We start from the raw sequence: 27,305 nt of genomic DNA, 5'->3' as shown, positions 1-27,305 counted from the left end.
GAAACCAGTGGAAAAGCTTATGATACAGGTGCGCCCTTCCCTACATTCCTATGGCTGGGGTCGATGGGGATTCTCTCGAGTGATTGCTCTGCGATTGACTTTCAGTTACGAGCGAGGGTTCGCTCAGCGGTGGATTGGGATGGGAGGACGATTGGACTGGGAACATGCGCATGGAAGTGGGAGCTTGATTTACCACTAGCTAGCTAGACCCAGCGACTACACGGAAATGCATTTGAAAGCCTGTGATTGTTGTCCTGTCATTGTTGTAGACTTCCAACGTTAATAAATTGGGGCGTCTTTAGTTCTTCGCGTTCAATAACACTGTCTTTGATAACCTTAGCGTTTCACTGGTAGTATGATTCGTTCACATCTATCGCAAGGAGGTATACGTACCGACTTGGCCTTGTGTCTATATTTGCTGCTTCGGATCTCAGTGTCATTGTGTTCTCCAGAAGTCTGACATAGTTCCCAGGAAGGCCGTAAGAATTTGGTACTAAATAGGTCAAGTTATTTTTGACTCGCTGGGTTAGGAAAGGGTGAGGGCAGAATGGACGTAAGATGACCTTGCTAGGGCCAATTTTCTAGTTGAATTTGACCGATGACATATTGTAGACACCAGGTTTGAGACAATTTTGTGGGGAGTGCACATTCTGTTCGAATTAAAAAATCAACATTAGAAAGACCACGGGGTTCTGCTTAGAAATTTGGACCGAAAATGTCGGCCGAACATGACAAACCGTCGGCAGTTGGTATACAGCGCTCAAGGACTCGTTATAGATCAAAATGGTCTTACAAATCCAATCGCCGATACTATTCGAGGTGCTTATCTTTAAGAACTCTCTTCTCTCCAGAATCAGTGTCAAGACACGATAGTACTGCACTACTCACTTGTCTAGTCTACTTTACCTCCCTCCGTCAATATTAATACACTGGCCACTCACTGATCTCGATAGGGCATATCGCTGCTATGGCAATGCTTGACAGCAACGATCCCAGTCTCGAGGACAAAAGACTCGACGAGTCTGGCGAGTCCTTCGATGACGAAAAGCAACGATCTCCAGCGATTGACCACGCTCCTCTCGCCCAGTCGGAGGCTCCCCCACGAGACATCAACGGATGGAAGTGGTACTCCACGCTGGTGTCCATCCTGACATCGACTTTCCTCTATGCACTGGACGCCACAGTGGTGGCCGAACTCCAGCCGATCATCGTTCAGGATCTCGGCGGCATCACGAAGCTCTCGTGGCTCAGCGTGGCCTTCCTGCTGAGCGCCACGGTCACCAACCTCGCCTAGGGCCGCATATATGGCCACTTCAACGCGAAATGGTTCTACATCTTCCATGTGACTCTCTTCGAGATCGGCTCTGCCATCTGCGGCGCCGCCCCGTCCATGAACGTCATGATCCTGGGTCGCGCCATCGCCAGCGTCGGTGGCTCCGGCCTCTACGTCGGATGCATGACCCTCATTGCCATGACCACCACCATCTCCGAGCGCCCCGTCTACGTCTCCTGCACCGGCTTCTCCTGGGGTCTGGGCATCGTCCTGGGCCCCGTCATCGGCGGTGCCTTCAGCGAGTCCTCCGTGGGCTGGCGATGGGCCTTCTACATCAACCTCTTCATCGGCGCCGTCTACGCCCCCTTCTACATCTTCCTGATCCCCAGCAAGGACCCTCGCCCTGGCGCCTCCATCCGCGAACGCTCCTCTGAGCTCGACTACCCCGGCATCGTGCTCCAATCCGGCGCTCTGGCCGCGTTAATCCTCGCCATCAACCTGGGCGGCGTCACCTACCCGTGGAACTCATCCCGCATCACCATGTTCGTCGTGTCAGCAGCCTTGTTCATTACTCTAGGAACCCAACAGGTCTGGACACTCGGCGTCCCCCTCTCCCCACGCATCATCCCCGTGCAATTCTTCCGCTCGCGAACCGTCCTCCTCCTCTTCGCCGCCACCGCAGAAGGAGGCGCCTGCGCCTTCATCCCCATCTACATGGTGCCTCTCTTCTTCCATTTCACGCGCAACGACGGACCCCTCGACGCCGGCGTACGACTCCTCCCCTTCGTGGTCGTCATGGTGCTATTCGTCTTTCTGAACGGCAACCTGATGGCCCGACTGGGCTACTACATGCCGTGGTTCCTGACCGGCGGGGTGCTGATCGTCGCCGGCTCCGCGCTCATGTACACCGTCGACCAAGACACCTCCCAGGGTCGAGTATACGGCTACAGCGTGCTGCTGGGCATCGGGTTGGGTATGTTCCTGCAGGCGCCTATCTCCGTGGTCCAGGCGGTTGTGGAGCCCGAGAACATCGCCCCGGCCATCGGGTTCATCACCCTGGCGCAGTTCGTGGGTATCACGGTGGCGCTGGCGATTGGGAATGCGGTGCTGTTGAATAATAGCCTGCGTGGCATCGAGGGGCTGCTGCCCGATGTGCCGAGGGCGGATATTCAAGCGGCGATTCTGGGCGCCAGGTCTGGGCTGGTGAGGGGTTTGTCGGAGGGGATGAGGACGAGGGTGTTGGATGCTATTGTTAGGGCTATTGGGGATGCGTATATTCTGACGGTTGCGGGGGGTGCGCTGGTGGTTGTGTTGAGTCTGGCGATGCGGAGGGAGAAGTTGCTTGGTGTGCCGGGGGTGTTGCTGCGTGAGATTTTATGGTGTTGTGTTTGGTGTTTGATACTGTAGAATTCTTGTTTGTTCTTTGTGAACTATATTGAGTTGACTGTTCTTGGGTTTCTGTTCTGTGTTTGGATTTGAAACTAGAGGGTTTAAATGATATACTCTCGAAGTGATAGAAGTGACAATGTACTTATTAGCAGGTCTACCGGATATGGTTCAGCCTATTGGTATCTCTTTATGTTGCTTTTGGTGTTGCAGATTAGAATCAATGAAATAAAGACAGAAACAGAAACAATCAGATCGCAAAGGTAGAAGCATCCTCTACTACCACACCATGTAGTAAAGTACAGCCTCCAACCTGCTGAACTACCTTAACCTGTGTCTACGACAGTGATTGCAAGCCCTCATGCGACAATTCTTGCACATAAAGATATAATGCGGCATGTAATGATGGCAGACCTCGCACCGGAAGCTTCCCCAATCACGCCAGGCCCACTGTGAGTTTCGATGATGCTCACAGCCCACGTCTTCATGATGTCGAAGGTTCTCAACAATACGGTCGAACACATTCTGACGATCTACCATATCTGCATCGGGAGGAAGCTCCTCCTCGACCTCCTGGTTCGCCGCGTCTATCAGTCGATCCTCCTGCCAAAATGCGCAACTGCATGTTCGCCAAACTTGCCCGCAGACGTAGCAGAACTCGCGTCCGCAACTGGGAATAATCAGCCTCTTTTCTTCTTGATGACAGCAATACCCACGCACCGGCACGTAATATGGTTGTAGCCGTACTGCAGCTCCACCATCGTCTGACAATGGAAGCATCGTCTCCAGTTCTCCGCGTCGGCCATTTCCAACACGTTATGAAGCGCCTCGTCCAGCGGGCAGTCAATGCCAGGATGGGCAAGAGAACGGCACGTTAAATGCGTCTGCTGCTCGCAGCTCGCACAAGTCCCGAGCTCATCCTGGATCGAAAACGGCGGGATGAATTTCGAACATGTTGGATCCGCGCAGTACAGCCGGTCCTTGGCCGTCCATTCCATCGCCCGTTCGCTGAACGCTCGCAGCTCGTCGTAGTTCAGGACTCGTAATGCAACTCCCGGTGGCACGACCTCGCCGCAGCACCGAGGGGGGTATAACTCTTCGTCTTTGAATGACCCCAGAAACATCTGCTTGATGCAATCCTGGCAGATTTCGTGGCCGCATATACCTCGGAACATGATGGGATGGGTGTTCTCGTAGCATGAGTCGCATTCTTTTCGAATGGTAGAGGTGTGAGATGAGAGCATTGCTCGCGATGAGCCTTCGCCGTACGTGTTATCATCGGATATCCTCATCCGACTCATCAAATTACCCATGGCGACACAAACAGCATCATCATTCTGGACTTTCGGTACATCGTATAAGTCCGCGGCATCTGTCGGGAGATCATGAGTGGTCTGCTCCTCCTCATTGCTCAGAGCAAGGGCATATCGACGATCCAGCTCCGCGAGATCTTCGTCGTATTTGATCGCCGCAAGCACGTTTTGATCCGTGGCAACCGCAATACTCGTGCTGAGAGCTAATTTCCCATCCTCGATGGAGGTCTGCGTGGCGATGATATCCTCTCTCATGCATGCGATGGCAACGTCCAGGTCGGTGTGGTTTCCTGCTCTCTGCTTGCCTTTCTGTCGGTTTTCAAGGTCGTTGAGATCCTCGAGGAGAAGGTCGAGAGTCAAGGACATGCTCGGGTTGAACGCCATGCTGGGTTTGTGGTTTTGGTAAAGGGTAAAGAGTGTATTGCTGATTCTTCGATTGAGGTGGTTGAGGAGAGTGAAGGGTTGGAAAATGGAGCAAGTAAAGCGGGAGGTAGGAATCACTGGTAGTGATGCGTAGTGACGCAAATCGGAAGATGGAACCTTCTGAAACATTCATTTCCCTATGTATTCACTCACTAGAATTGGCGTTTCACTAGACTGAACAGAGAACCCAGCTCTAAACCTTTTCTCTGGATGGGTTTATACTAGTAAAGTAACAAAGCAACAAATTCGCATGGTTGATATCAAACAGAGGATGAAATGGGAAGACCCTACAGTTCAAAGATCAGAAGCCAAGACATCCCAGTTCATGCTCAGATTCATGTCTACATCAAAAGCCGCCAAAGACACAGGGGGATGCGAATCCTTGGATCCCGGCAAAGGAATCCGCGCTGACCTTCCTCCGCCTGCTTTTCCTTCCTGTGCTGCGGGCTGCGTGGCCACTTTGCGCAGCAGTCTGGCAAGGGTTTGCGCTCCGACGGCTGCCATCATACTGGCTTCCCCTAGCATCAGCAGGCGACTGAGTGCGTTCCGGATAGCGTGGATGCACTCGTCTCGTCTCAGATTCACAATGCCGGCTCGTAGAGGATCAACCCTGGTGCTAATCCTAGGATCAAGGTCTTGGTTTTCGAAACCCTCAGCTCCTGGGAAGCTTTGATCTATACACAGCGAGACCAACAGCACCGCGGCTTCAAACGTCGGCTGAATGATTCCGGTATACCGCGTTTGAGCGCTCCCAATCAGCGAATGTAGACGAGAGACCCCCTGCAGAACATAGAGCGCAGAAACAGCCAACGCTTTTCGTTGCGATGATACCAAGACCTGCTTGTACCTAGGAAGGTCCTGCTGGGCTATCTCGAGCAGAAGGACCGGTTGGAAGTTATAGCAAATAGACTCGAATATAGAGATAAACAGCATCTCTCGTTGTTGCGGAAGTCTGGGCAGGCGCTGGTCCCACTGCTTGTTTGGTTCCTGGAGGGCGAACGCGGATGGTAGCGTGGGTAGGAACTCGGCGCATAGTTTTTCGTATCGCTCTTCGGCGGCGGGCATGTCGTATGTAGACCCCAATGCTGGACCCGTGCGTTTCCAGAAATTAGCCAGTCGGGCTTGTAGCATGCGCGAGGTGAATCCGTCGAGACCATGCGCGTCGCTGTCATTTGTATCGGGACCAAGGTGCGTACGCGGCATGTTCTCTGGCTCTAGTACACCCGGGAGAATAGGAATCCGGTCTAGTTGTCGGGATAGATGACTGCAAGATAGTTAGCACAGGCTTGTCGGTCAGATACGACTGTAGGGAAACAACTTTTGTACTCACCTATCCCATGTGTACAGGTTGCAGAATACTCTGCGCCGCGTTTCTTTCTCCAACTCGCCCATCTCCTGAACCATTCGAGAGGCATCTTTATCGACACCAATCCTTTAAGCCACCTGAATCGCAGACCTCAGGGCATTTCGGAAGTCGCTCATCCGTCCTTCGCACTTGGCCTTTAATCCAGCAAATGCTAGGTGCTGGACGCGGAGAAGACTCCCCTTCGAATCGAGACGAAGACAGAGTTCCGCAAGACGGTCCGCCGCTTCGTCGCAGGCGGGGCGAATGTCTGCCAACGAGATGCCCTGGATCTGTTCAACGGTGCAGGACGGAGAAGGGAGGAATTCAGATGTATAGGAGCAGATTCGCAGGGTGAGAACGGTGAATTCGATCTCGAAGATAGATGATGGTACCTTGATGGTCCGCCAATGTTGGTATTGGGCTAGAATCCACGGAAGATGAACAAGCTGGTCCATCCTAGGTATCTATTATTATTGGGTTTGGCAGGCGTTTTCGGCAGTACTTACGTACCAATTCACCTCGCGCGCAAAATATTTGATCAAGAAGTCTAAGATGGGGCCGTCGGGGATCTTATCGAGGCATTGCTGGATTTCCAGATCATTTGGAAACGCCAAATCCCGACTGCGAGTTGGGTCGTCTTCATCGCGTTGCTCTACCTGTTAAAAAATACGTTATCTATGTTCAGATGAAAATATGGCATAGCTTACTCTCCGCACAAGGGCTACCGTGTTGCTTTGGCTGTCTTCGGAATAGCCAAAGACATCCGCTAGAGACGAAGACATTGCATTATCTGCTGGCCATTTGATCGTCTCTAACTCAGACAAAGTGTCGACACCAGCGACTCGGGCATGTTCTTGACTATGATCCTCGTGACTATTACCAGTCTGCAATGGAGGATTGGCGCTAATGGTAGATTCGACATCTTCCGACGGATAGTATGCACAGTCTTCCGGACGACGACGGCGAGTGCAGTGATCACAGGGGTGTTGACGATTACACTGGAAACGTCAGGATATTGGCCATCAAGACCACGTTCATTCGTGCTATGGCAAGTGATGTATCAGCTGATACCTTTTGCTTTTTACTGTAGCAAGGAATGCAGGAGGTCACTTTGCGCTTTCGCGAGGGCTGCATCGTCAAAGCGAAGCTTAGACTGCACGGCGTATATTTGCCTCAGGCTCGATCTTGACATATGAAGCTTTCAAGCCTCACTGTTGGATATTACTAATTAGTCGCCATGGTGTTGTAGGCTCTGAGATGCCCTAGCAACGACTAGTGCTTACACAAAGGTCATAAGTTCTCTTTGTTCATGCCCTTGGCGCATCAGGCAGGGGCCATGTCAGTGCTGGCGTTGAAAAGGCATCCTCGGCATGATCTTATTCTGGACATGCCGAGTAGGAGAGGATTTGTATAGCGGAGAAAGATTATCTTTGGCCTGGGTGGTGGGCTCGATATGGATTAGTGTAGTAGCCCTACATTGCGGGGTAAGTTGGAATAAAAGGCACCATCTGTAGAAGTGGATAAGTTAGGCAATCTCTTGATAGATTGCAATAAAAGTCCATTCGTATGGCTTCGAGAAACGCTTTCCTTGATTGCTATTCGACTATCTAAGAGACGGAAGGGTGGAATAGCTGTCGGCCTTCAGATGACCGCCACAGCGAACGGCCGTTTGCATGACTCGGTGTCTGGCGCCTCAGGCCTACTCCGAGCGCTAACACGAATAAGCTCTAGTAAGAGATCAAACCAAGTAGGCAAAGATTTATTTACTTGTATACAGATATACCCGCAAGTTACATGTAAACAAACTAGTTACGCCGTACGTTGAAGGACTCCGTACCTAGTAACCCCCGAGTCAGGTCAATCCGGACAAATGCATCATCCCTGTACGGAGTGAGACAACCACTAGGAAAATACGGAGTAGTACGCGATTTACGCGATTCAGCGCGTGATAGGCCCTCGTGGACTCTCCGTACTCCTGTCGCTCCCTAACAGTAACTGGTAATCTAGCTGACCAGACTTCTCACTGTTAGGTATCGAACGGAGTAGAACTCCGAACGGGGCAAGAAATCAAAGAAACAAGGCATCGCAAATTAAAAAATAAAAAATAAGACTCCGTAGTCGAAGTCCGGGTCAGGAACGAAACCGCAATTCCACGAACCGTATAATCTGAGACAGAAAACCGCGCGATCCAGGATCTAAAGTGTTAGAGCCACCGGGTCGTCCGTACGACCACGTCCGCTCCATCCGCCGGACCACCGGGGCTAGCCATCCACTGACATGGAACCGAATTTACGGGACATATGGGTACATAATGTAGGAGACGAGAATCGACGGAGATGAATTAGGTACAGACGAGGATGGATCTGCGAGATATCTGGCAGAGATGAATGTTGGGGTAAATATCTGTCTGTGCTGGGCAGTTAAAATCAACCGGACGGTTAAAAGAAACAAGAATCGACCCTTAACAGTAAACCTAACCAGGTTAATTGTTAACACTAACAGTACCCGTAATTCAGGGACCGAGCTAGACCAGACAGACCAGACCCGGACGGGACTGGACTCAGGGTCTCCTCCCCCTTCTCCTCCTTGGTTTAATTGCGATAGGCGCAAAGTGGTGCCGGATCCAATCTGGCCTTGTCTGACGGGTTTCTTAGCGTTCGAAACCTGAAGGCCCCGACTCCGAGGGTCCTTTCAGGCCTCAGGCGCCCGCGTCGATTGGCCGCCGGCTGCGCTTCTTCCCCGCGATGGACGGGGCGCTAGTCCCGTTCGGGCAATCGCAGGGGTTATTTTTAGCAGGAGTCGGCGGGATCTGCAGCGCCGGTGCCGTTTCGGGATTGGGGCCGTGGTCAGGTGAGGGAGGGGGTTGGTGTGGGCGCGTCGATTCGGAGCCGACACGGTGGTATCAATCAATCAATGCATCAATCGTCAGGTCGATTAATCTATCCGATGAAGCCTCCCCTCTGGTGCAGACTCCCCGGAGGAAACAGGATGGTCGGGCCAGATGCCAGGGCAGACAGCCGGCAAGGCAAAAAAGGCGTCACGATGATGCATTCAAGTCATGCCGATCAGACGTTCGAAGTGCAAACAATCGGGCTGATCATCCGAACTGAGGTGGTAAGGTATTCTGGCCCAGGAATGCCGAAATACTACCCTCATCAGCGTAGTATTCGACTGATGTATGTTTGTACTGCGTAGTCAGGCTTACAAGGGTACTACTCCATACGCATGCACCGCATGGTCCAATGATCAAGAAGAACGTGTGTCCAAAATATTCCAACTCAAAAGTTTGTTTCGTTGGTCAGATGAAACTGGTTAATTGACAGTATCTGAGATCGCCAGGAGTCAGAACAAAAAGGGAATTCCAAGATGCCGCGCCGACCGAAACTTCCCGTCTCATACAACATGGCTTATGTAGATGTTTTCCACAAAAAGTGTTAAAAAAAAGGGTGGAAGAAAAAGTTAAAGAATTAAAAAAATTAAGAAAAGTAATCATGAAGCTTTCCAACCCTGCCACATGTCCAAAATTGTATAACCAATTAAGAATTCCGTTTCCAGGATGCCCGTCATGACCCAAATGGGTATATAAAAAGAAAAAAGAAAAACAGAAATGAGAGAGTAGCGAAAGTTGTAGAGTTTCTTTTGCCAAAGAGTGTATCCAGATAAGAGAAAAAGGAAAATCCAAAAAGAGAGATGGATGGTATAGTGTTGGTAGAATTTGATCGATGAGATCGTTTCTTCAAAATCGAATCGACGAACTTGTGTTCGTTGGGGCTCAATATGCCCAGCGTCTGTCGGACACTCGTCCTAACGCTGGGGTGTTTTTGAGTATAGACACCCTTCCTCGGTCGGGAGGGGGATGACGTCCCGCCAGGCGGGCTGACGATATTAAGTCGGATTTCATCATGTTTGATCGACGCGCCGCGGCATGAACACACAAACTAGGTGCGTGTCATGAAAGCGTACAGTGTCGATGGGATGAATCTGAAATTAACGGACTGATCCCGCGATCGTACCTCATACCCTTGAGTGGATGGTAGAAAGCGGCCCAGTCATGCTTGTTTTTTTTAACCTCGTCGTGCTCGTCGTAGGGGTTTTTTGTTTTCGCAAGAGATCGGTGGCAGGGTTGGAGTTTGCCCTAGCAATCAAATGCGTTGAACTGAAGCAAAAAGACTTGAGTCGTTACACGTCGTTACCGCCCGTCCTGTGACCGGTCTGGGCCATGTTGCCCAGCCTGTCTCGCACTGACCCAATCCGCGTCCTGCCGCGTGGGCGTTTTCTGTTCGTCCAATCGTCCACTGGCGTGGTTCCGGGGCATCAGGTTGTTGAGCTCAGCAGCGAGGGCGGACGCGGTGTATGCGCGCAGCTCTCTCTCTTCCCGCTCGTCTTCCTTCATCAATCGTCGTTGATCCGTCTTGGACCCGTTGTCGCGGCGCTTCTTTCGGATTTCAAGGATGACCCAGTGAAGCACCTCCTCCGTGGTACGGTTCCTCGGCGCTCCGTGCTTCGTCGGGCTTCGAACATACCGGCGAGTGACGTCGGTAGCGCCTTCAATCGAGAAAGCGACACAGTACGACATCTTTCGACCCCAGCCTGTAGCAAACAATCGGGTTAGCTTACCAACATCCACTAATGGAGGGTTGCACAAGAAACTAACCTTCGGCATAGAGACGAGGCTGATCCCAGGCCTCTTCACAGGCGTCAACATGCACCCAGCGTCTCTGGTGCTCCGAGTACACCTCCGTCCATACGTAATCTTCCGAGTTCCACACCCATCGCACGCGGCCGCCGAGCGCTCGGCAGAACATGCTGAAACAGTTTGCCCATTCACCAACACGTCCTCGTCGAGTCTGCAGCAGTTGCCAAACGTCGGAATACCGGGGGAATCGCTCGTAAGCCCCACACGTCACCTCGGAGCATCGGTAGAGCTCGACTCGTGTAGCGCCACGAGCAGTCTCATCCGGTGTGGGCGGCGTCATACCCTGGGCGATGGTAGGCGTGAGGCATTGCGCGCAGGCCGGGTTGTTGACGAACTGGAAGAAGGATCGCTTGAACCACCTGAAGATATAGTTTGTTAGTTGACACATAATCGAAACAATGGGAAGCTTAGGTGGGACAAACCTCAACAAAGCCCTGATGACGCAATCCTGATAGCCCCATTCCGGTTTACCCCTTACGCTAGCAGCCTGGGCCTGCATGATCTGGCTCTCCTCCTCTGCCTCCGAATACAGTCTATCCAGAGGGATAAGGGCGAGCGCCTCGTCGAGGAGGCCAGGGTTCTCATACTTGGTCGGCGTCACCGACAAGACGTGAAGGAGATTCCGGAACTTCAGGGCGGCAGGGTCCTGGGGCGGTGACGGGACGATTGGGAGACCTCGCAGCAGAGAAGACCGAGGAGTCGACGGCTGCGGCGGAAGCTGGGGGGATTGAAAACCGGCGGTCGGGGGTGGTGGTGGTGCTCGCGAGGGGGGAGGAGGGAAGGGACCGGGAGAGGACATCTGGGGGCCAGGCGAGGGTGATTGCGTGCGAGACCGGCTTCTCGACTGTTCCTGAAGACGATTGAACCTCTTGTTGCGCATCAGCTGCTCGAAGGATCGAGTGAGTTCGGAGGCATCGAAGTTTTCGGACTGTTGCGCCCGGCGGGCGTGGTGGTGGTGTCTACTGTCTGCCATGATGCGGTAGGGGGGTGAGCGACACCAGGTGCGGTCGGATGTGAAGCTCCAGGTTGAATCGAACGCCCAATGGTTGGTGGATTTCCCTTTCAATCACCGAGTCGTGATTTCCCAATCTTGTCGACCGAAATAAAACGAGAGAACGGTGAGTTGGGCGGACGAGGAGTGGAAGTTCGAAGCCAGGGTTGGTTTCGAATCGCAGGGTCCGGAGGGTGGTTGATGGTCGCACAGCCCAGCTAAGCGGTCGCCACGCTTGGCAGATTTGTCGACGCAATAGTCGCCGAGCAACCTCGACGGGGTATGATTAACGAAAGGAAGGAAGTTGGATAAATCCGCTACCAAGTAAAGGCGACAGATTTAGCAGATGCAAATGGTTTCGAGTTAATTATTCGAAGTTAGTATGGAAATTGAGGGGGGTGGAGGAGAGGAGAGGGAATCCCAAAGGGAAGGGGGGGGAGGAAGGGAAGAGTGAGAGTAAGAGTAGTGAGAGGTGAGAAGGAGGAGGAAGTGCGAGAGAAGAGAGTAAGAGAGTCGGGCTAGGAAGGAGCGACAAGAGAGAACCCGCGACTAGTATTTCGGTGGTCGTCGTACGTAGGAGGTAAAAAAAAAAAAAAAGAAAAGAAAAGAAAAAGAAAATCAAAAATCAAAAATCAAAAATCAAAAGGAAAAAAGAAAGGTCATTTTCTTTTTTCCACGCCAGCAGCGAGGGCGAAGCGTCGTCAGCCTTGGACGGCTCGCCCCAATCAGAGCCCCGCGCCAGCACCGCAAGCCGCGTGTGTCCCGCCCCGAAACAGTTAACTGTACCATGGCCAAGACCCTTTGGCTCTCCGCTGCTAAACCGCTTCGGTTGCAAAGGCGACGCACGTCCTGCTTCCACAGACAGCCCGACTGGATTTTATTCTTAGAAGAATTCGAACCTTTTAGTGCCGCACTAGCCCCCGTCCTGTAAACTCGTAATGATGATGTTTCCTGGCTCGGTCGTCAACTTCTCTTGGCCCTGCAGACTGAATCCAAATCATCCCCTCCGCCGCCCTCTCCCTTCCCCCAATCCGGTAATTTTGCCTGCGATTTCTTCCGACAAGATTCGTGATACTATCTCTTGGCTCCACCGGTTGGGCCAACAGGATCCCCCTGAACGCCGCGATGCCTCCCATCGTGATGCCCTGGAGGACGAACAGCGTGGTGTTTCCTCTCCACCTGCTGATGAATCGCTGAAAAGCTTGGCCCCGTCCGCGTGGTGTCCCGGAGAAAGGTGGTTGATAGACTTCTTGGAGACTTTTGGAGCTGATTATCTCTCACCCATCAGTGGTAATTGCCTACACGACTACGCAAGCTGTCATCCTCCCATTGCGTTGTGATAGGTACTTCCCGAACCGATGGCGTTGCCCATATCCTGCCCTACCCTTTTTTTCTCCGGCTATTGGGGCACTAATTGACTTCTGTTCGACGTCAGCTAACGTTAACTAGTCAGTCTTACGCGGCTCTCTGATCAACGGACTAAAGTGTCACCATTTGGTCACTTACGAGGCGCAACCGTGCACTGCTCTTGCCCAATGCCGCGGCAAGTGTCTATCTGAAGTTTGGAAAGGGGAACGATGTGTCAATTGTCAAACCAGTCAATCCTTTTCTCCTCTAACTCAAACCATTCTGAATCACTGCCTTCCAATTCCCAGTTCCCACTTTTCACCCGTGACCCGAGTGCCGACAGTTTCTAGATGAAGAAGGAAATAATTGAGAGCGGGCTGAACCGTTAGCCCTATCAATATTATTCGGCCTTGACCCGGTTTTCAACTGTCTAGCAGCCTTCTTCCACGCACGCATCCTCAACCGCTGACGAATCATGGCTCACCTGACCTGTCCTGAACTAACTATCAGATGGATCATCCGGTGCATTAATAATATTGCGGTGGGATGAAAATTCAGGCGATACGCAATACGGCACACGGCATACGGAGTACCTAGATAGATGGACCAGGTTTAGTTGGCGTCCTTTATGGAAGGACCACCAGAAGAAAAAAGAGTTCATGCCCAGCACATCGGCAGTTAGTTATACGCCATCGTTGACATAATCTAGTTGACGGAGAACCAACAGCCCAATTTCTGGCTACGCGCGATAGGACCAGGGGGTAAGAGCGAGAGGACCCTGGATGGGAACCAGGAAGTTCCGGTGCAGGTCAGATGGCCATGAAGATCGTGGTGATCTTGATTAGAGGGAAACTTTGACTGGCACTTGGACCAGGTTCCCATTTTTTTTTTTCTTCTACCCCCCTACGCCGTCCTCCCATTGACTCAAAGTCAAATCTCGATTATGAAGCGGTTGATTGACTCCAGGTTGTGGTTCTAGGGCCAGTCCTTTGGGAGTCCAAGCACCAAACCAGGAATAATTCGGTTTCTCTCCCAAATTTCCCAGTCCCGACATCCCCACTCTTTAATATTTTGACACACACCGTCTTGTCTGCATACCAAACGGTCGCCGGCCATACAAAGTATAAGAGAGCCCTATGCCGTGTGCCTAAGGCGGGTGAGGTGCCCATAAAGCTCGCCGGTAGCTACTCCGGACACACACCGTCGCCCCTAACCACACACACCACACGCGCGGCTTCATGCACTCTGATGAATGCATCCCCACTTGATTGACAGTTTGATGATGTAGCGCCTTATCAAGTTTCTATCCCTCACGGAATTGCCACCGACAAGGCGAACCCCATCGCAGTTATGTATGCAGGTGGTTCATGTAATGGGCAAGCACATACCACGAGCGACTGCATGAGTCCACTATGATTGTCGGGCAGCGCAGTAAATAAAGGGCGCGGTGCGGATGAACAATGGGGAGGGGCGTGGTTCTCTGATGGACTCGGCGTTACAGGATTACGGCATCCTTCCAAGATGGGACGATGGTGGCGGAGACGCGCAAGCGTCCGTCTTGGCATGGGACAAGATCTGGCTAGAGCAGCCCTCGGGACCCACCGCACTAAACCCGGTTGACGACGACCACCCTGAGAGGGAGAGCCTGGCCCGGCTCAGACCCTGTCGTGGCCAGGGGGGCTTGGCGCGAATATCTCTCCCACTCCCAGCTTTGGCTGCCATTTTGACTTTCCCGCCTGCCCTTCTTTTTGGGTGTTCGCGGCTCAGGGTCTTGGGCTCGTTGCCATCACGTCATGTCATCACTTTAGAGGAGAGTTATTTATCTATGTATCAAGTCACCGTTCATCAGTTCGACAATCCATTGACCTTCTCCAGATCACTAGGAGTATACTCTGCACCCCGTTAATCATACTAATCTTCCTGCCTAACCAGGCTACCATTCTATCCCCTACAATCGTGAATCGACACCTCCCCCTTGGCCCAAATTTGTACCCCAATTTTCATACCCCGTAGGATCCCCCCCAAGTTCCCAACTCGGGCCTAGTCCACGCCTTGAACCAGGTTCGAACCGCCGCCCAAACACAGCAACCCATTCCTTCTTCGGTAATTGCGGCTCCGGCCCGACCTCGGCTTGCCATTGGCAGGCTCTCGTCCATGATCTTCCAGCCCAGCCACACTTCCGATCCTGGGCGGTGTTCTGGTGGAAATCTTGGTGGAGATGGTTTGGCGGTCTGGTTTGGGGGACGGAGTCCGGAGTTGACTAGCTGCGAGCACCGAGTGGGTGTTGGTTTGTTTAGCGGTCGTAATACGTTTATCAGGCTTTAGGTGTTTGCCTAGCCTACGGGGTAGTACTCCGTAGGTAGCGAGAGTACTTGCGGATTGTCCGGATATCTAACCCATCGTTCTTTGCGTACTCCGGATATAGTACCTATATACCAGGTGAATTCTGGTAGGATCGACCGTATCCGCCACGGTTAATATCGAATTCCAATCGGTCATAGGGTTTAGTGCCGTACCGATGGAGAGTCAATATCCCCGCGAATTCAAGTAGAGTTCGTTTTTTATTTAAGCTTACCTTCGTGTTTGAGTTTGGGTGGGCTTGTTCATGCAGGGAAAGATTCGATGCATCGAGGGGGGTGGCTACATTATCTGCCTTGCCTGCTTTAGTACACAGATATATTTCTACATCATGCGGATGGTCTGAGGAAGTAAAAGTTTATTATGTTAGCTCGCTGAGGTATTTATTCCAGAATATCCAAAGGATTACTACTATATGCGACCCCTATCTATAGTACTCGATAGACATATATTTCATATTGCTACTAAGGTAGTACCATCCACAAAAGCCCTTGATGAAGTCAAACCGGACCAGGATACTAGATAGTCCAACATACTCGCTTGATAAGCAGACGAGAGTCGATCCTGCACGCAAGTACGAATCCGACGCCGACGCTCGGCCGACCGACAAGCCCGATGAATGAATGAATGATACCTCGGAATCAAGGGGGTTGCGAGCCGAGGCCTGAATACTACCCTAGACACCACGATGACTTCACGATCCGCACAAGGGAGAGCGAAAATACGCCATACGCATAATCATGAGCAATGAATGACTAATCCAGGGCACAGATAGGCATACCGAGTCTGTCGGACAGTTCTAGAATTATCGCAATCCGATCATCCCATCCCCTAGCGATGGGTCTGGATCTGGTATGGTGCCTGCCGGTGGTGTAAGGTACGGGCTCTTGCGCATTCCATCCTACTTGGCGATCTTGGATGATCCATTCCGCCCTTTGGGTGTGTGTTTATGTAGTATCCGAGACAGGTCTCAATTGAGTTCGGGCTGGGCTGGAGCTGCATGGGCTGGAATGCTGGTAGGTTTGTGATGCCGAGGTATCTCTGGTCCTGGATAGTTGGTGTTACTGGTTTCGGAATATGTGGTTGTGAGTGTCGACGGAGTTCTCCGTGTTTTCTGCGCAGGGCCCTGGATGGATGGAATGGGGGTTCCATGGGTCTAGACTGGGCGAATTTACGGCCTTTTTCTCCTTCTCGAGCTTTTAGTGGCTAAGTGTTACTGATTCGGTGGGAATTGGCGTTGTTTCCTTGCTGCTGGCTGTTGAATGCCGACTCGACTAACGTTGCGGCGTGGGCGTGACTGTCAATGAGTTTTTGAGTCTGGGCCTGGCCTTGACTGTCATGGGAACGCTGGTGCTTTCCCCAGGCCATGCTACTCCATGCGGTGTCAGTCAGGCCTGATGTCCCTTTCTCCGCATGCTCTTAAGGAATCTTGCGTGCGGCAAGGCAGTCATGCAGGCGTAGGGTGGATTCCAAGGGCCTAGACTTGTATGTTCAGGAATTATTATTATATTGCTCGCAGGTTCTAGATTCTTTTGTATGTAGAAACTATGCACTCATCTCAAACAGGCAGACAGATCCTCGTGGTGTATGCGACATGCATTCAATATCAATGGACCAAAATTATCGCCCAACCCAGACCCTCTGCTGCAAGACTTGGCTGTGGGATCTATTTCCGCTGATGTATTGCCCGCTCTACTAATTGTCTATGACCAACTCGACTCGCCTATGAACACCTAGAAAGGAAAGAGGGGGAATGGAAGCCCAACGCTAGCCGGTTATCGTGAGAGCTCGGCCACAAAGGACTTGCCCCAAAACGCACTGCCACGCATTAGCTGTGATCTCTTTTGTTGAGCCCGATCTGAGGCGAGGAAGTCAGCACCTACCTGGTGTATTTGGAGATGTACTTGTTGAGCTTGGCAAAGTTGTTGGCCCGACGGTCCTCGGTCATCGAGACGGCCTCGTGATATGCGCTGGCCAGCTCTTCCGTGTTCCACGGGTTGACGACGATGCTTCCGTTCAGACTCTGCGCGGCTCCAGCGAATTCGGATAGGACCAAGACGCCTTTGCGTCGCTCCTGGGTCGCGATGTACTCGAATGACACCAGGTTCATGCCATCTCGGGTGGAGGACACGATGCAGGCATCCGAGGAGGAGTACAAGGCGATCAGCTCGTCGAAGCTGACGGACTTGTGCATGAAGTGGATGGGCATGTAGTCCACAGTACCTATTCATATCTATCAGTATTGAGTAGTCGTGCGAAGAGCGGCGGTGTGGACTTACCGAATTTACCGTTGATTCTCCCGACGAGCTCGTTCACCACTGCCCGCAGGTTCTGGTATTCTTCGACATCCTGACGACTCGGGACTGCCACCTGGACGAGTACAACCCTGCCAACCCATTCGGGATGGTTGGAAAGAAACACCTCCAAGGCATGCAGCTTCTGAGGGATACCCTTGATGTAGTCGAGACGATCCACGCTGACCATCAACTTGGTCCCCTGGAACTTGCTTTCGATATTTGCAATGCGGTTCTGCACCTTGGGGCTCTTCAGACCTTCGGTAAACTTCTCAGGGTCGATTCCGATAGGGAATGCGCTGACGTGGACAGATCTCCCCTCCAGCTGGACACTGCTTGGAGTCGTCACCAGTCCGCTAGACAGACATGTTAGTTGACGCGGAAAGCGCGCGTAGGGCCAAGCTCATAGTGACACTTACAGAATATGAGCGCAGCTGCTCAGGAAATGGCGCGCATAGTCATAAGTGTGAAAGCCGACCAAATCACATTGCAACACGCCGTGAAGCAGCTCGGACCTCACGGGCAGGATGCGGTAGATCTCGCTACTGGGGAAGGGAGTATGCAGAAAGAATCCAATGCGGATGTTCTGCTTGCCCAACTGGCGAAGTCGCTCGCGCAGTAGCTCCGGCAGAAGCATGAGGTGGTAGTCATGGACCCAGATCAGATCGCCCTCGCGAGCTTCGTTGGCAATCGTCTCGGCAAATAGACCGTTGGCCTCACGGTAGGCGTCCCAGGCAGCCTCGTCGAACACTATCTCACCGGGGTGGTAGTGCAAGAGGGGCCACAATATCGAGTCTGACAGGTCATGTTAGTAGATGTACTTGGAAGGACCTGTGGTTGGCTGCCAAGTGGCTGGTGGTTAGGCGATCCTGCCGCCGACGGAGGGGTAAAATCCGACAGGTATCGTGAGTGATGCCTAGGTACAGATGCATGTCTGCATGTATGCATGACTGACGACGAGAGGAAGCGACGGACTAGGGGAGAGGGATGGATGGATGGATGGATGGATGGATGAACATGTGGGTGGGTGTGCACGTACTGGAAAAGCCATTGTAGTGACGATCGGCCAATTTGTCATCCATGAACACCGGGGTGGCCCCGAATTCCTCTTTTAGTCTATCTTTCAAAGATGGGACCTCGTCTTCCGGCACTTCCAGCCCCGGCCATCCATACCACTGGAAGGTGGTGGTCTTAGACAGACCACTCAGTCCAGTGACAAGGCCCCCCGAGGACATGGAGAACTCATACTTGCCACTTTCGGACCGGCGAATGGTGATAGGCAGCCGATTCGAAACAATCAGCAGGCGAGAATCGCCCGCAGTAGGCGGAGGAGAGATGGAGGAGGGCATCAGGAAGAGCCACCGAGACCGACTGCCCCGCTTCGAGATTGGAATACGTCAATTGAGACGAGGGTGGATAGGATAATTGAGGTTTTATATTGAGAGTTGACGAGAGCCGGAGCGGTTCGGGCAGGAATTGGGAAGGGGTAAGTAAAAGCGAGTGGAGGAGTCGAGGTTGATAGAGCGAAGTCAATTGGTGTCCAGTCAAGATAGCACGTCGTGGCGGTGATAATGGAGCTTGTCCTGAATTTTCAGGTATCCACTTCCTCACGTTTCCGGCTTTGTTTTGTCGCCTTCGATTCTTTTGCCCCTCAACTTTCTTCCTTCTCTCTTATTCCCGCCTCAACCGTGTCCCTTCCGCCCCATCCTCGACAAATCCCCTTCGCCTTACCACTCGATGATTCCAGCCTACTGGCCATATCCGGGATTTCTTGATTTTCTCCGGTTCCCCCCTTGGTCAGAGCAAGGTTAGTGACTCCTCGCGGTTGGCGCTATCTTTAGTGCGGGTGGATAAACCCGTGGATCCCCTCGGGTCCCTCACGTCATTACTGTTCTTGGGCCGATGTCGTTATTTCTTCTTACGGCGGTATGATTTAATGGATCGAGCAATAAGATCCATGTATCCAAGTTAGAGTAGGTAAGTTTATCTCTCACATTTTATGCAGGCCGCTGGCATCAGGGCGGAGGCCAATAGTCGCGCTTCCTCCCCATTCCATCAAGTCTCACTCCGTGCCCAATACGAACAACTGCCAGACTGTCATGCCACAATGGTTCGCCCAGAAAAATATCGCCTCGCTTTGTTCCCCTCTTTCTGTCTCTCCCCCGTGCAAAGGCCAGAAGGTTCTAAATTTTCCTTTCATATGCTTTGGCTACAGCTCCCCAGTTCCATGGCCCAATCATGAACGTCATCGGTCCGTGGGTCACTTTAAATTGTGCTGCGAAGATGTCTAACTGTCGGATCTATTAGGATCATTGACCCCAACTAGTTGGTCTGCAGGCCCTTGGATGACTGACAGCCTTTTTCATGCGCGTGGACAGTAGCATCCCTTGATCCGGATAAGAAAGCCGCTCCTCATATTTATTTTATTTTTATTTTTATCAATCGCTACGGACTTCGTTGTACTTGCATGGTCTCCTTCCATTTTTCCTTCCTCTTGTAGATAGATTTTTTTGGCATCGAAGGGGCCCGCCTTTCGAACCCTTCGACCAAATGACGGTCTTCATTGCATCTCTGTAAGTCCCATCTTTTCTTTTTCGAAACGACAAAGGCTAATGGTTTTCTTGGAACAGTTTTCTTCCTTATACTATCAACTTTCAAGCTACGGAGCTGAAGCGCCGCAAATCCTCCGCTAGCCACTCTCATGCGGACGATCAGATCATAGGAAGACTAGCGGAGTCCCACCGAAGACGTCACTCAAAAACATTCAGTCAGTCACTGACGCCTGGGGCGACCACCGAAGACGAAAAGATCTTTAAATCATATGTGTCAAACTCTGCAAAAGAAGTCCCATCTGCCGATGATCCCAACGGCCCGGGCCCCAGCGACCCTCCAATTGTTTCCTGGGGTCAGAGCCGTAAATTCAACCAGCCACGTTCCAAGGCGTCCAACTATCCCGACCGCTCAATCCTGAGCCGCTTTGGCTTGGGAGACATAGACCAGTCGACTTATCTCGAAGCTGCTCTAGAAACGCCAGACTCGGAAGAGGATCATGCGAGCCTGCGTGCTCTGCTCTCCGATGTTGACTGGACTGTGAAAGCAGCCGAGCAAGGCAATGGTGGCTTGCGGAATGCAGTCAACGCCGCCGAAAAAGCAGGCATCCTATCGGACAAGATGTGGGTTGGCACTCTGGGTATGCCAACCGACTCACTGAAGGATGAAACGCGCTCAAATATCTCGGAGACGCTGGAAGATGACTATGGATCGATCACGGTGTTTGTTGGTGACCACGAATTCGAGGGGCATTACTCGCACTTCTGCCGCTCGGTCTTGTGGCCTGCTTTCCATTATCAGATGCAGGAGAGTCCCCGACATACTGAGTACGACGACTACTCATGGAAGCAGTACGTCAAGGTCAATGAGGCATTTGCAAAGACCATTGCGGTCTATTGGCGCCCGGGGGACACCATTTGGGTCCAAGACTACCACCTTTTGCTCCTGCCAGCCATGCTGCGAGAAATGTTACCCAGTGCAGAAATCGGATTTTTCATGCATGCCGCATTTCCCTCTTCGGAAGTTTTCCGATGTCTCTCTGCGCGAAATGCGCTTCTCAATGGTCTTCTTGGCGCCGATCTTGTTGCCTTCCAAACAGACGAATACTGCTACCATTTTCTCCAGTCGTGCAGTCGACTTCTAAGTTTGGAAGTGTCGGTCAACGGAGTCCAGCTGCCAGATCGTTTCGTGCACTTGAAGAAACTGCCCATAGGTATTGATATAAATTCCCTTGATGACTTACGCCAAACCGCTGGAGTGAAGGATTGGATCGCGAGCATTTTCTCCAGATACAAGGACAAGCATTTGATCATCGCGCGGGACAGACTTGATGCCCCTGGTGGCGTCAAGCACAAGCTGATGGCATACGAGCTTTTCTTGAAGAAATACCCTAAATGGAGAGGAAATGTAAGTTTCTTCACACAGCGTTATGGAGTTTCGGTATTAAAGATACTAATCTGCCCAGGTCATCCTCGTTCAAATCGCTTCCGCATCTGAAATGCCTGAATTGGAAGCCCAGGTCTCAAAAATCGCCATGAGAATTAACTCCACCTACTCAACACTTACCCATCAGCCACTGGTACTCTTGAGGCAAGATATTAGTTACTCCCAGTTCCTGGCTCTCATGAGCGTGGCCGAGATCTTCATGGTGACTAGTCTGAGAGAAGGCATGAACCTTCAGAGTCATGATTTTCTCCACTGTCAGGATGGTAGAATAACAGCTCAGCAACATGGCTCCCTTATTCTGAGCGAATTCACCGGAAGCGCATCTATCTTCCATGGGCACGATCTGCTTGTCAATCCCTGGAGCTACAAGGAGGTTGCAGACATGATCAACAAATCGCTGGAGATGTCGCCAGAGCAGAAAAAGCGCAACTGGGATTTTTTACTTGAGCGAAAAGCCCCGTATACTGCAGTGTCCTGGTGTAATTCTTTCAAGACAGCTTTGGCGGAAGCACGCAGCTCACAATTATCTCGCGAGCTTAGCCAAGTGGCACCACTCTCAGTATCTACTCTGAAAGAAGCTTACGATAGATCCGGCTTGCGACTCTTCTTTGTTGAGGACGAAGGAGGAAACTCCACTGCCTCGTCATTTTCGCAGGACTCGCTCTCTTTGCTCGAGCGTCTCATCGAGGACCCCAAAAACGTGGTTTATGTCACGAGTAGCAAGAGCCCCGACAAACTGGAATCGATGTTGAAAGACTTTTCCAATCGTGTTGGTTACATTGCTGAAAATGGGTGCTTCAGGCGTGACATCGGGTCCTCTCAATGGAAGTCAATGATTGACCTTGAAAAGGCAAAAGACTGGCGAAGCGGCATTCGCAAGGTGATTCAATACTACCACGAAAGAACCGAAGGTAGTCATATAGAAGAGGGACACTGCCTTCTGACTTTCTGGTATAACAACGCCCATGACGCCGACATCGCTGCCCGACAAGCGTCTGATCTTGCAGACCAAATCAACGGCACCCGTGGCAGCGATGCTATCCGAGTTGTTCTCACCGAGGGCGCAGTGGGTGTTGAGCCTCTGGACGGGAAAAAATCGAAAGCGGCTGAGTCCGTCTTGGATCTACTTCCACAGATTCCGGATTTCCTGTTCGTCGCAGGCGGCACCCGCGGCGACGAAACCTTGTTCCGCTGGGCAAATCACCTTCAATCCACCAACATCATCCGCAACGTGTCGACCCTCACTACCGGCACACACGCCACCGAGGCCAAGGCCGTGCCACCTAAAAACATGACCGTGGCTGACATCATAAGCGCTCTCTGCGATCCTGCCGTGAATGTGTATCCATCTATGAACGGCGACGGGCCTATCGACGGTGAAACCTCCGTTCCCAGACATCCCATTGCTGGATTCTGATCCATCTCCGCTCTCTTGTCCATCTCTACATCGCAGTCCTCTTGTCTTACTACCTTTAACTGTTCTTCTTCCTCTGTCCTTCCTACTATCTTTGACGCCCACCTTACACCTATTTACCATGGCATATACATACACGCATTCCTGTCATTTCACCCATCTATTTTCCTTCTCATCTTCCATCCCTCCCCAAGACATGGGCATGCATTGATATCGAAAGATCCGTAAATGTCTAGACAAGACGGGGTCCATAGACACGTTCAACTCTGTTTGATATTCCTGTCACAGATTCAAAGACTACTGCCTTGACCGGTCGGACCATCATCCACCTACTACACATGTAATCCACCAACTGTCATTATCTATGTCCATCCATGATTTCCTTATTCTCTAGATAGTGCGATAAACCAATGATAAATCAATATTCGTTCATTCTAAACTACCGTAGGATAAGGTATGATATGCTGATAGAATGCCCTGCTCTGTCTTGCCTACCTAGGTAAGTACATAGGTAGGTACCTGTCTAACCAAAACATCCTACCTGACCTGACCTGACCTGATCTAGACCAAATGAACTGAACTAAACTAAGCTAGTTGTTCGTAACACAACGCACTTTCAGTTACAATTACCCCAAGAACCACCAAAAAAAAGAAAAAGACCAGGCATCCACATCTTCCTCGCAGGCCAATCATTGCAGGGGAATCACGGGGAAAGATCAGGCGTCCAAGAGAAAGCAAAGAAGGGGGAAAAAAAGTCGAATGAAAATCGATAAAAGCTAATGATTATACTCTCACATGCGAATCCGAGTGCCACAGACCCCGAATATAATGAAATGAAAAGAGAAAAAAAAATAGTAGACAAGGGCTATCAACACACCGACACAGAAGCAACGCACGCACAATACCACTGGTTAAATAGAACAAGAAAGATAAAATAGCAAACAAGCAGTGATAGAAAGTACAATGCGCCAAGAAGGGGGAAAGCAAAAAGGATTCTACTGATATCCCCAAGGGTTAAAAAACGTAGGTAGATCCTCTTCTTTCATCATCAAAAACTCCAGTAGGATCAAACATTCAATCAAATCGGGATCTTACGGAACAGACAGGAAGCACCATAAATCATCTCGTCGGGTCAAGAGGGAAAAAACGTCGTGTCCCTCAAGGGGGTCATCCATCCGTTCTACGGCAAACGGGTGGGCAGGATTAAAGAGTATAAAAAGGGGACATGGAAAATGAGAGGGAGAAAAAGGGAGAAGGGGGAAAGAGAAAAAGAGAAAAAGAGAAAAAGGCAAAGAGTATTTTAGCTACCAACGTCCGTGTTATTCGACTCGTTGCCCGCAGAAGGCCCATTCCCGGTCCCGGCTGAGACGAGAGTCGGTGCTACTCGTCTCTTTTTCGGTTGTTGTACCTGTGGAACCGAATTTTGGTCCTCCTCCTTTTCGGCCTCGCCCGGGCGTTTGCCTAGGACGCTGTTGCTGACTGAACTTGTCCCACTCTGGGAGACTGCAGACAAGGGGGTTTGCGGCGGTGTGGACAGCGGAAGTGTGGGAGGTTGCGAGGAGTTGGTCGCCGTCACGAGCGGTACGGAGCCCAGGGTGGGCGTTGGGTTATTAACCACGGATCCCGTCGTTTGCTGCGCAGGGGGCTGCGTGGTAACCGATGACACGGAATTCGAGCGCGCCGGGCTTGCCGGAGGCGCTTGGGCGGCGTTGACTGGCGCAACTGGACTCGGCTTCGTCGGGGGCGCGCTGGTGTGACCCGCCGCCTGTACGCCAGATATCCCGGCATGCTGTGCCGTTGCCGTCGGGGCATTATACGGCTGACCCAACTCTCCCGGCGCAAACGACAGCGACGAGCAGAATCCGTCCGATGAGCTCATAATCAAGGTCAATCCGTCACTCGACCTGGCTGGAATCAGAACAGATGCAACATATTTCGTGCGGGAGCGAATCACAAACTTACCATGTCAGATCAGTGAAGGTGGCGAAGTGCAGATTGCTCACGACGCAAATGGGTGTTTGCTGTTGGGTGTCGTAAACCAGGACGGCATCTTGAGTGGCCACGGCATAAACTATTCGGTAGGGAAGACTGAAAACGGGGGTTGGCGTAGGGGTGGAAGAGGGGCTGTCGTCTTTGGGAGTCTGGTTGCTTCTCGGGGGGTCACTCGTTGCAGTCGCTGACGGCGGCGGCTCCATGGAGCTTACTACGGGATCGGGGAGAGAGGCAAAGGTCTCTTCGCCGGAGGATGTATCCAGAGTAATGTGACGCTCGGGCTGGGGGGCCTGTCGCAGGGTGTAAAACACCGGAGAGCACTTGACCGCCACCGAGGGCTTCTTGTGGCCCGGGAGATGGGAGATGGGAGGCTTGTTGAAGCCTGCGCGAGTGTAGACGTAAACGGTGTTGATGATCTCATCCGTCGTTTTCGCCGAATCGGGGGCAGACAAATGCGACGTCTTGTATTGGCCGGCCGGCGTGAACAACAGGCTTCCATCGGGGGCGAACGTCAAGCGCCGGAAGAATGAGGTGAAGGTTTCGTTGGCGTAGATGTTAGCATTCTTGACGCCTAGCCCGCTCATAACGCTTGGTGACGGTACTTCCAGCGGCTTGACTGCAGGTAGCGGCAAGGATGGCGCAGGGGATGCAGATCGGCGGATTGATGGGGAGGAGCCAAAGGAGGATCTTCGACTGTGCGATACGGGAGGAGGGTCCATGGGCAGATTCGAGGCCATTGGGGTGCCGGGTGTGGACGGCGCCGGAGAGGTGATGGCGGCCGCGTTACTGGTGGCCGGCTGGGAGCGGATCGATAGGTCTGGGGGAGCTGGACTGCCCGACGCAATCCGTTTGGCCGGCAAGTCCGTCTTCAAGAATTTCCCGTGCGAGGTCAAGGTGAATTGACCATCTTTCGTTTTCAGGCTGTAGATGTGTACGGATCGGTCCGAGGATTGCGTCGCGACGAATTCGTTCAGAGGATCCCATGCCACACCTTGGACGTAGTGGGAATGCTCGGCAATCTGGCGCACCATTTGTCCTGGAGAGAAATCGGACCATTAGCAACTCTCTTCGAACGGTGAGGTCTTCTGAGTCCAAACCGGGTCTACCAACCGGTTTGCGCGTTGTAAATCCGGGCGATGTTATCCATGCTCCCCGTGATGATGAAGACTCCGTCCGGAGACCACGCCAAATCGTAGATCTCTGCGCCGGACGAGCGACACATGTGCTTGACTCGCCAAGTCTCCTTGTCATCCGACCGGTCCTCCCCCAGACCACCTTGTGTTTGTAATTCCGAGGGAACCCAGAGTAGGACGTTCCCATCGTCCCCGGCAGACGCCAGCATCTCGCCTAGAGGTCACGTTAGAGACTGTCAGTAGAAGAGGGGGCTGTCGCCGTGTACCTTTCGGACTAAACCGCACCACATTGACGGCTTGTGTGTGTTTGATCAGGGTGCTCAAATACGAGACTTTCCGTTCCTCGCCTGTCGATTCCACTCGCCATAGCTATTGCATTGTGAGGTCAGAAAAGGCCGGCGAAAGGGGGCAGGAAAAAAAGATCCGACGGGGAGAAGGGAGGGGGATGAAGCTCGTACTCGGACATTATTATCACTGTTTAGGAGATCCGATTAGCAAGGGAGGCTTCCACCGAAGGAACAAAGGTGAGAGTGAAGTTCAGACGAACGTACTTTCCAGCCGTTGCTAGGCGTCCTTTGCCATGAGGGTCAAAATGGACCGAATAGATGGGAGCGTTGTCGTTGTGCCACGAGATGAGCAACGGGGTCGCCTTCATTGTGAGCACGGGAGCTCAATGGGCTCCCCAGAGACAGATCGAAGGCGATCAATGAGAGATCCGGAAGTGAGAAGGAGAGTGAATTTCAGCAGGAGGGAAGCTTGACAGAGAGGAAGGGGGGGAGCTGTGAGGTTGAGAGCAGACGGTTGCAAGGACGAAGAGATGGAGAAACGCGGAGGAATCCAGTCAGGAGCCGTGGGACAAGGCCGTCCGACACGCTTAAATGAGGGGGGATCACCGCCGGGCTGGGCAGGAGAGTTGGAGACCTGCGAGAGAGGGCAACGTGAGAAATTCGGCGGATCTGAGTCTGGTTGCAGTGTCTTCGTCGGAGCGTCTTGTTTCTCGCTTGTCGTTTGGCGTCTCCGCGTCCGGGCGAATGAGCGCCAACGTGACCGTCAGCATCAATTCGTTTCTTTGACGGACACGCGGACCAGAGCGAGGGGGTTTCTGGCGAGGGCATTTTCTGACCGTGCTGACTGTCGGTTCTCTTCTGGGATGGTTGGGTTGAGGCATGTTGATTCGAGATCTGGAGGCAGCAGTGGCATCCTGGTGAATACATATAGTATGTAGTAAGTTCTCTTGGAGGTACAGAGAGAACCGTGAATACCCTCAACTCCCACCACTTCAAATCAATACCTCAGTATTCCCTAAGACACTTCTAATTGATTTTATTGCACATGATTTATTTT

The 27,305-nt window shown here is 52.1% G+C and overlaps 8 protein-coding genes across 8 annotated transcripts; 3 read left to right on the top strand and 5 right to left on the bottom strand.

Moving 5' to 3' along the window:
* Positions 1-772: 772 nt before the first annotated feature.
* Positions 773-3,861, top strand: P170DRAFT_457864 (MFS general substrate transporter; the record flags this gene model as incomplete). The annotated part of the gene is made up of 3 exons (XM_024851746.1): positions 773-1,252; positions 1,295-2,618; positions 3,806-3,861. The coding sequence occupies exons 1-3, from the start codon at positions 968-970 to the stop codon at positions 3,859-3,861; spliced, it is 1,665 nt and encodes a 554-aa protein (XP_024700832.1). The 5' UTR covers positions 773-967.
* Positions 3,862-4,689: 828 nt separating this feature from the next.
* Positions 4,690-6,522, bottom strand: P170DRAFT_478483 (fungal specific transcription factor domain-containing protein; the record flags this gene model as incomplete). The annotated part of the gene is made up of 5 exons (XM_024853563.1): positions 4,690-5,659; positions 5,726-5,790; positions 5,839-6,196; positions 6,251-6,396; positions 6,448-6,522. 5 exons carry the CDS (start codon positions 6,520-6,522, stop codon positions 4,690-4,692), a joined length of 1,614 nt encoding a protein of 537 aa, XP_024700831.1.
* Positions 6,523-8,294: 1,772 nt separating this feature from the next.
* On the top strand, positions 8,295-8,990 carry P170DRAFT_245906 (uncharacterized protein). Its single transcript, XM_024842986.1, has one exon. It carries the CDS (start codon positions 8,485-8,487, stop codon positions 8,848-8,850), a length of 366 nt encoding a protein of 121 aa, XP_024700830.1. The 5' UTR covers positions 8,295-8,484; the 3' UTR covers positions 8,851-8,990.
* Positions 8,991-9,581: 591 nt separating this feature from the next.
* On the bottom strand, positions 9,582-11,601 carry png1 (peptide-N4-(N-acetyl-beta-glucosaminyl)asparagine amidase). The gene is made up of 3 exons (XM_024842987.1): positions 10,859-11,601; positions 10,395-10,795; positions 9,582-10,330 (listed from the first exon to the last, which is right to left on the bottom strand). The coding sequence occupies exons 1-3, from the start codon at positions 11,407-11,409 to the stop codon at positions 9,930-9,932; spliced, it is 1,353 nt and encodes a 450-aa protein (XP_024700829.1). The 5' UTR covers positions 11,410-11,601; the 3' UTR covers positions 9,582-9,929.
* A 5,268-nt stretch (positions 11,602-16,869) lies between these two features.
* P170DRAFT_245820 (glycosyltransferase family 20 protein) lies at positions 16,870-18,886 on the bottom strand. Its single transcript, XM_024842985.1, has 5 exons — positions 18,466-18,886; positions 17,846-18,221; positions 17,412-17,782; positions 17,016-17,355; positions 16,870-16,950 (listed from the first exon to the last, which is right to left on the bottom strand). Exons 1-5 carry the CDS (start codon positions 18,773-18,775, stop codon positions 16,908-16,910), a joined length of 1,440 nt encoding a protein of 479 aa, XP_024700828.1. The 5' UTR covers positions 18,776-18,886; the 3' UTR covers positions 16,870-16,907.
* A 1,090-nt stretch (positions 18,887-19,976) lies between these two features.
* On the top strand, positions 19,977-22,839 carry P170DRAFT_428762 (trehalose-6-phosphate synthase; the record flags this gene model as incomplete). The annotated part of the gene is made up of 3 exons (XM_024847857.1): positions 19,977-19,999; positions 20,057-21,383; positions 21,442-22,839. 3 exons carry the CDS (start codon positions 19,977-19,979, stop codon positions 22,837-22,839), a joined length of 2,748 nt encoding a protein of 915 aa, XP_024700827.1.
* A 1,297-nt stretch (positions 22,840-24,136) lies between these two features.
* On the bottom strand, positions 24,137-26,616 carry P170DRAFT_364185 (putative chromatin assembly factor 1 subunit B; the record flags this gene model as incomplete). The annotated part of the gene is made up of 6 exons (XM_024844632.1): positions 24,137-24,740; positions 24,799-25,864; positions 25,939-26,175; positions 26,228-26,330; positions 26,420-26,435; positions 26,513-26,616. The coding sequence occupies 6 exons, from the start codon at positions 26,614-26,616 to the stop codon at positions 24,137-24,139; spliced, it is 2,130 nt and encodes a 709-aa protein (XP_024700826.1).
* On the bottom strand, positions 26,506-27,305 carry P170DRAFT_245785 (uncharacterized protein). The gene has a single exon (XM_024842984.1). The coding sequence runs from the start codon at positions 27,173-27,175 to the stop codon at positions 26,702-26,704; it is 474 nt and encodes a 157-aa protein (XP_024700825.1). The 5' UTR covers positions 27,176-27,305; the 3' UTR covers positions 26,506-26,701.

Source organism: Aspergillus steynii (genome assembly GCF_002849105.1).
Source record: "Aspergillus steynii IBT 23096 chromosome Unknown P170scaffold_7, whole genome shotgun sequence".
Taxonomy (NCBI): Eukaryota; Fungi; Ascomycota; class Eurotiomycetes; order Eurotiales; family Aspergillaceae; genus Aspergillus; species Aspergillus steynii.
This window is presented reverse-complemented; position numbering and strand designations above follow the sequence as displayed.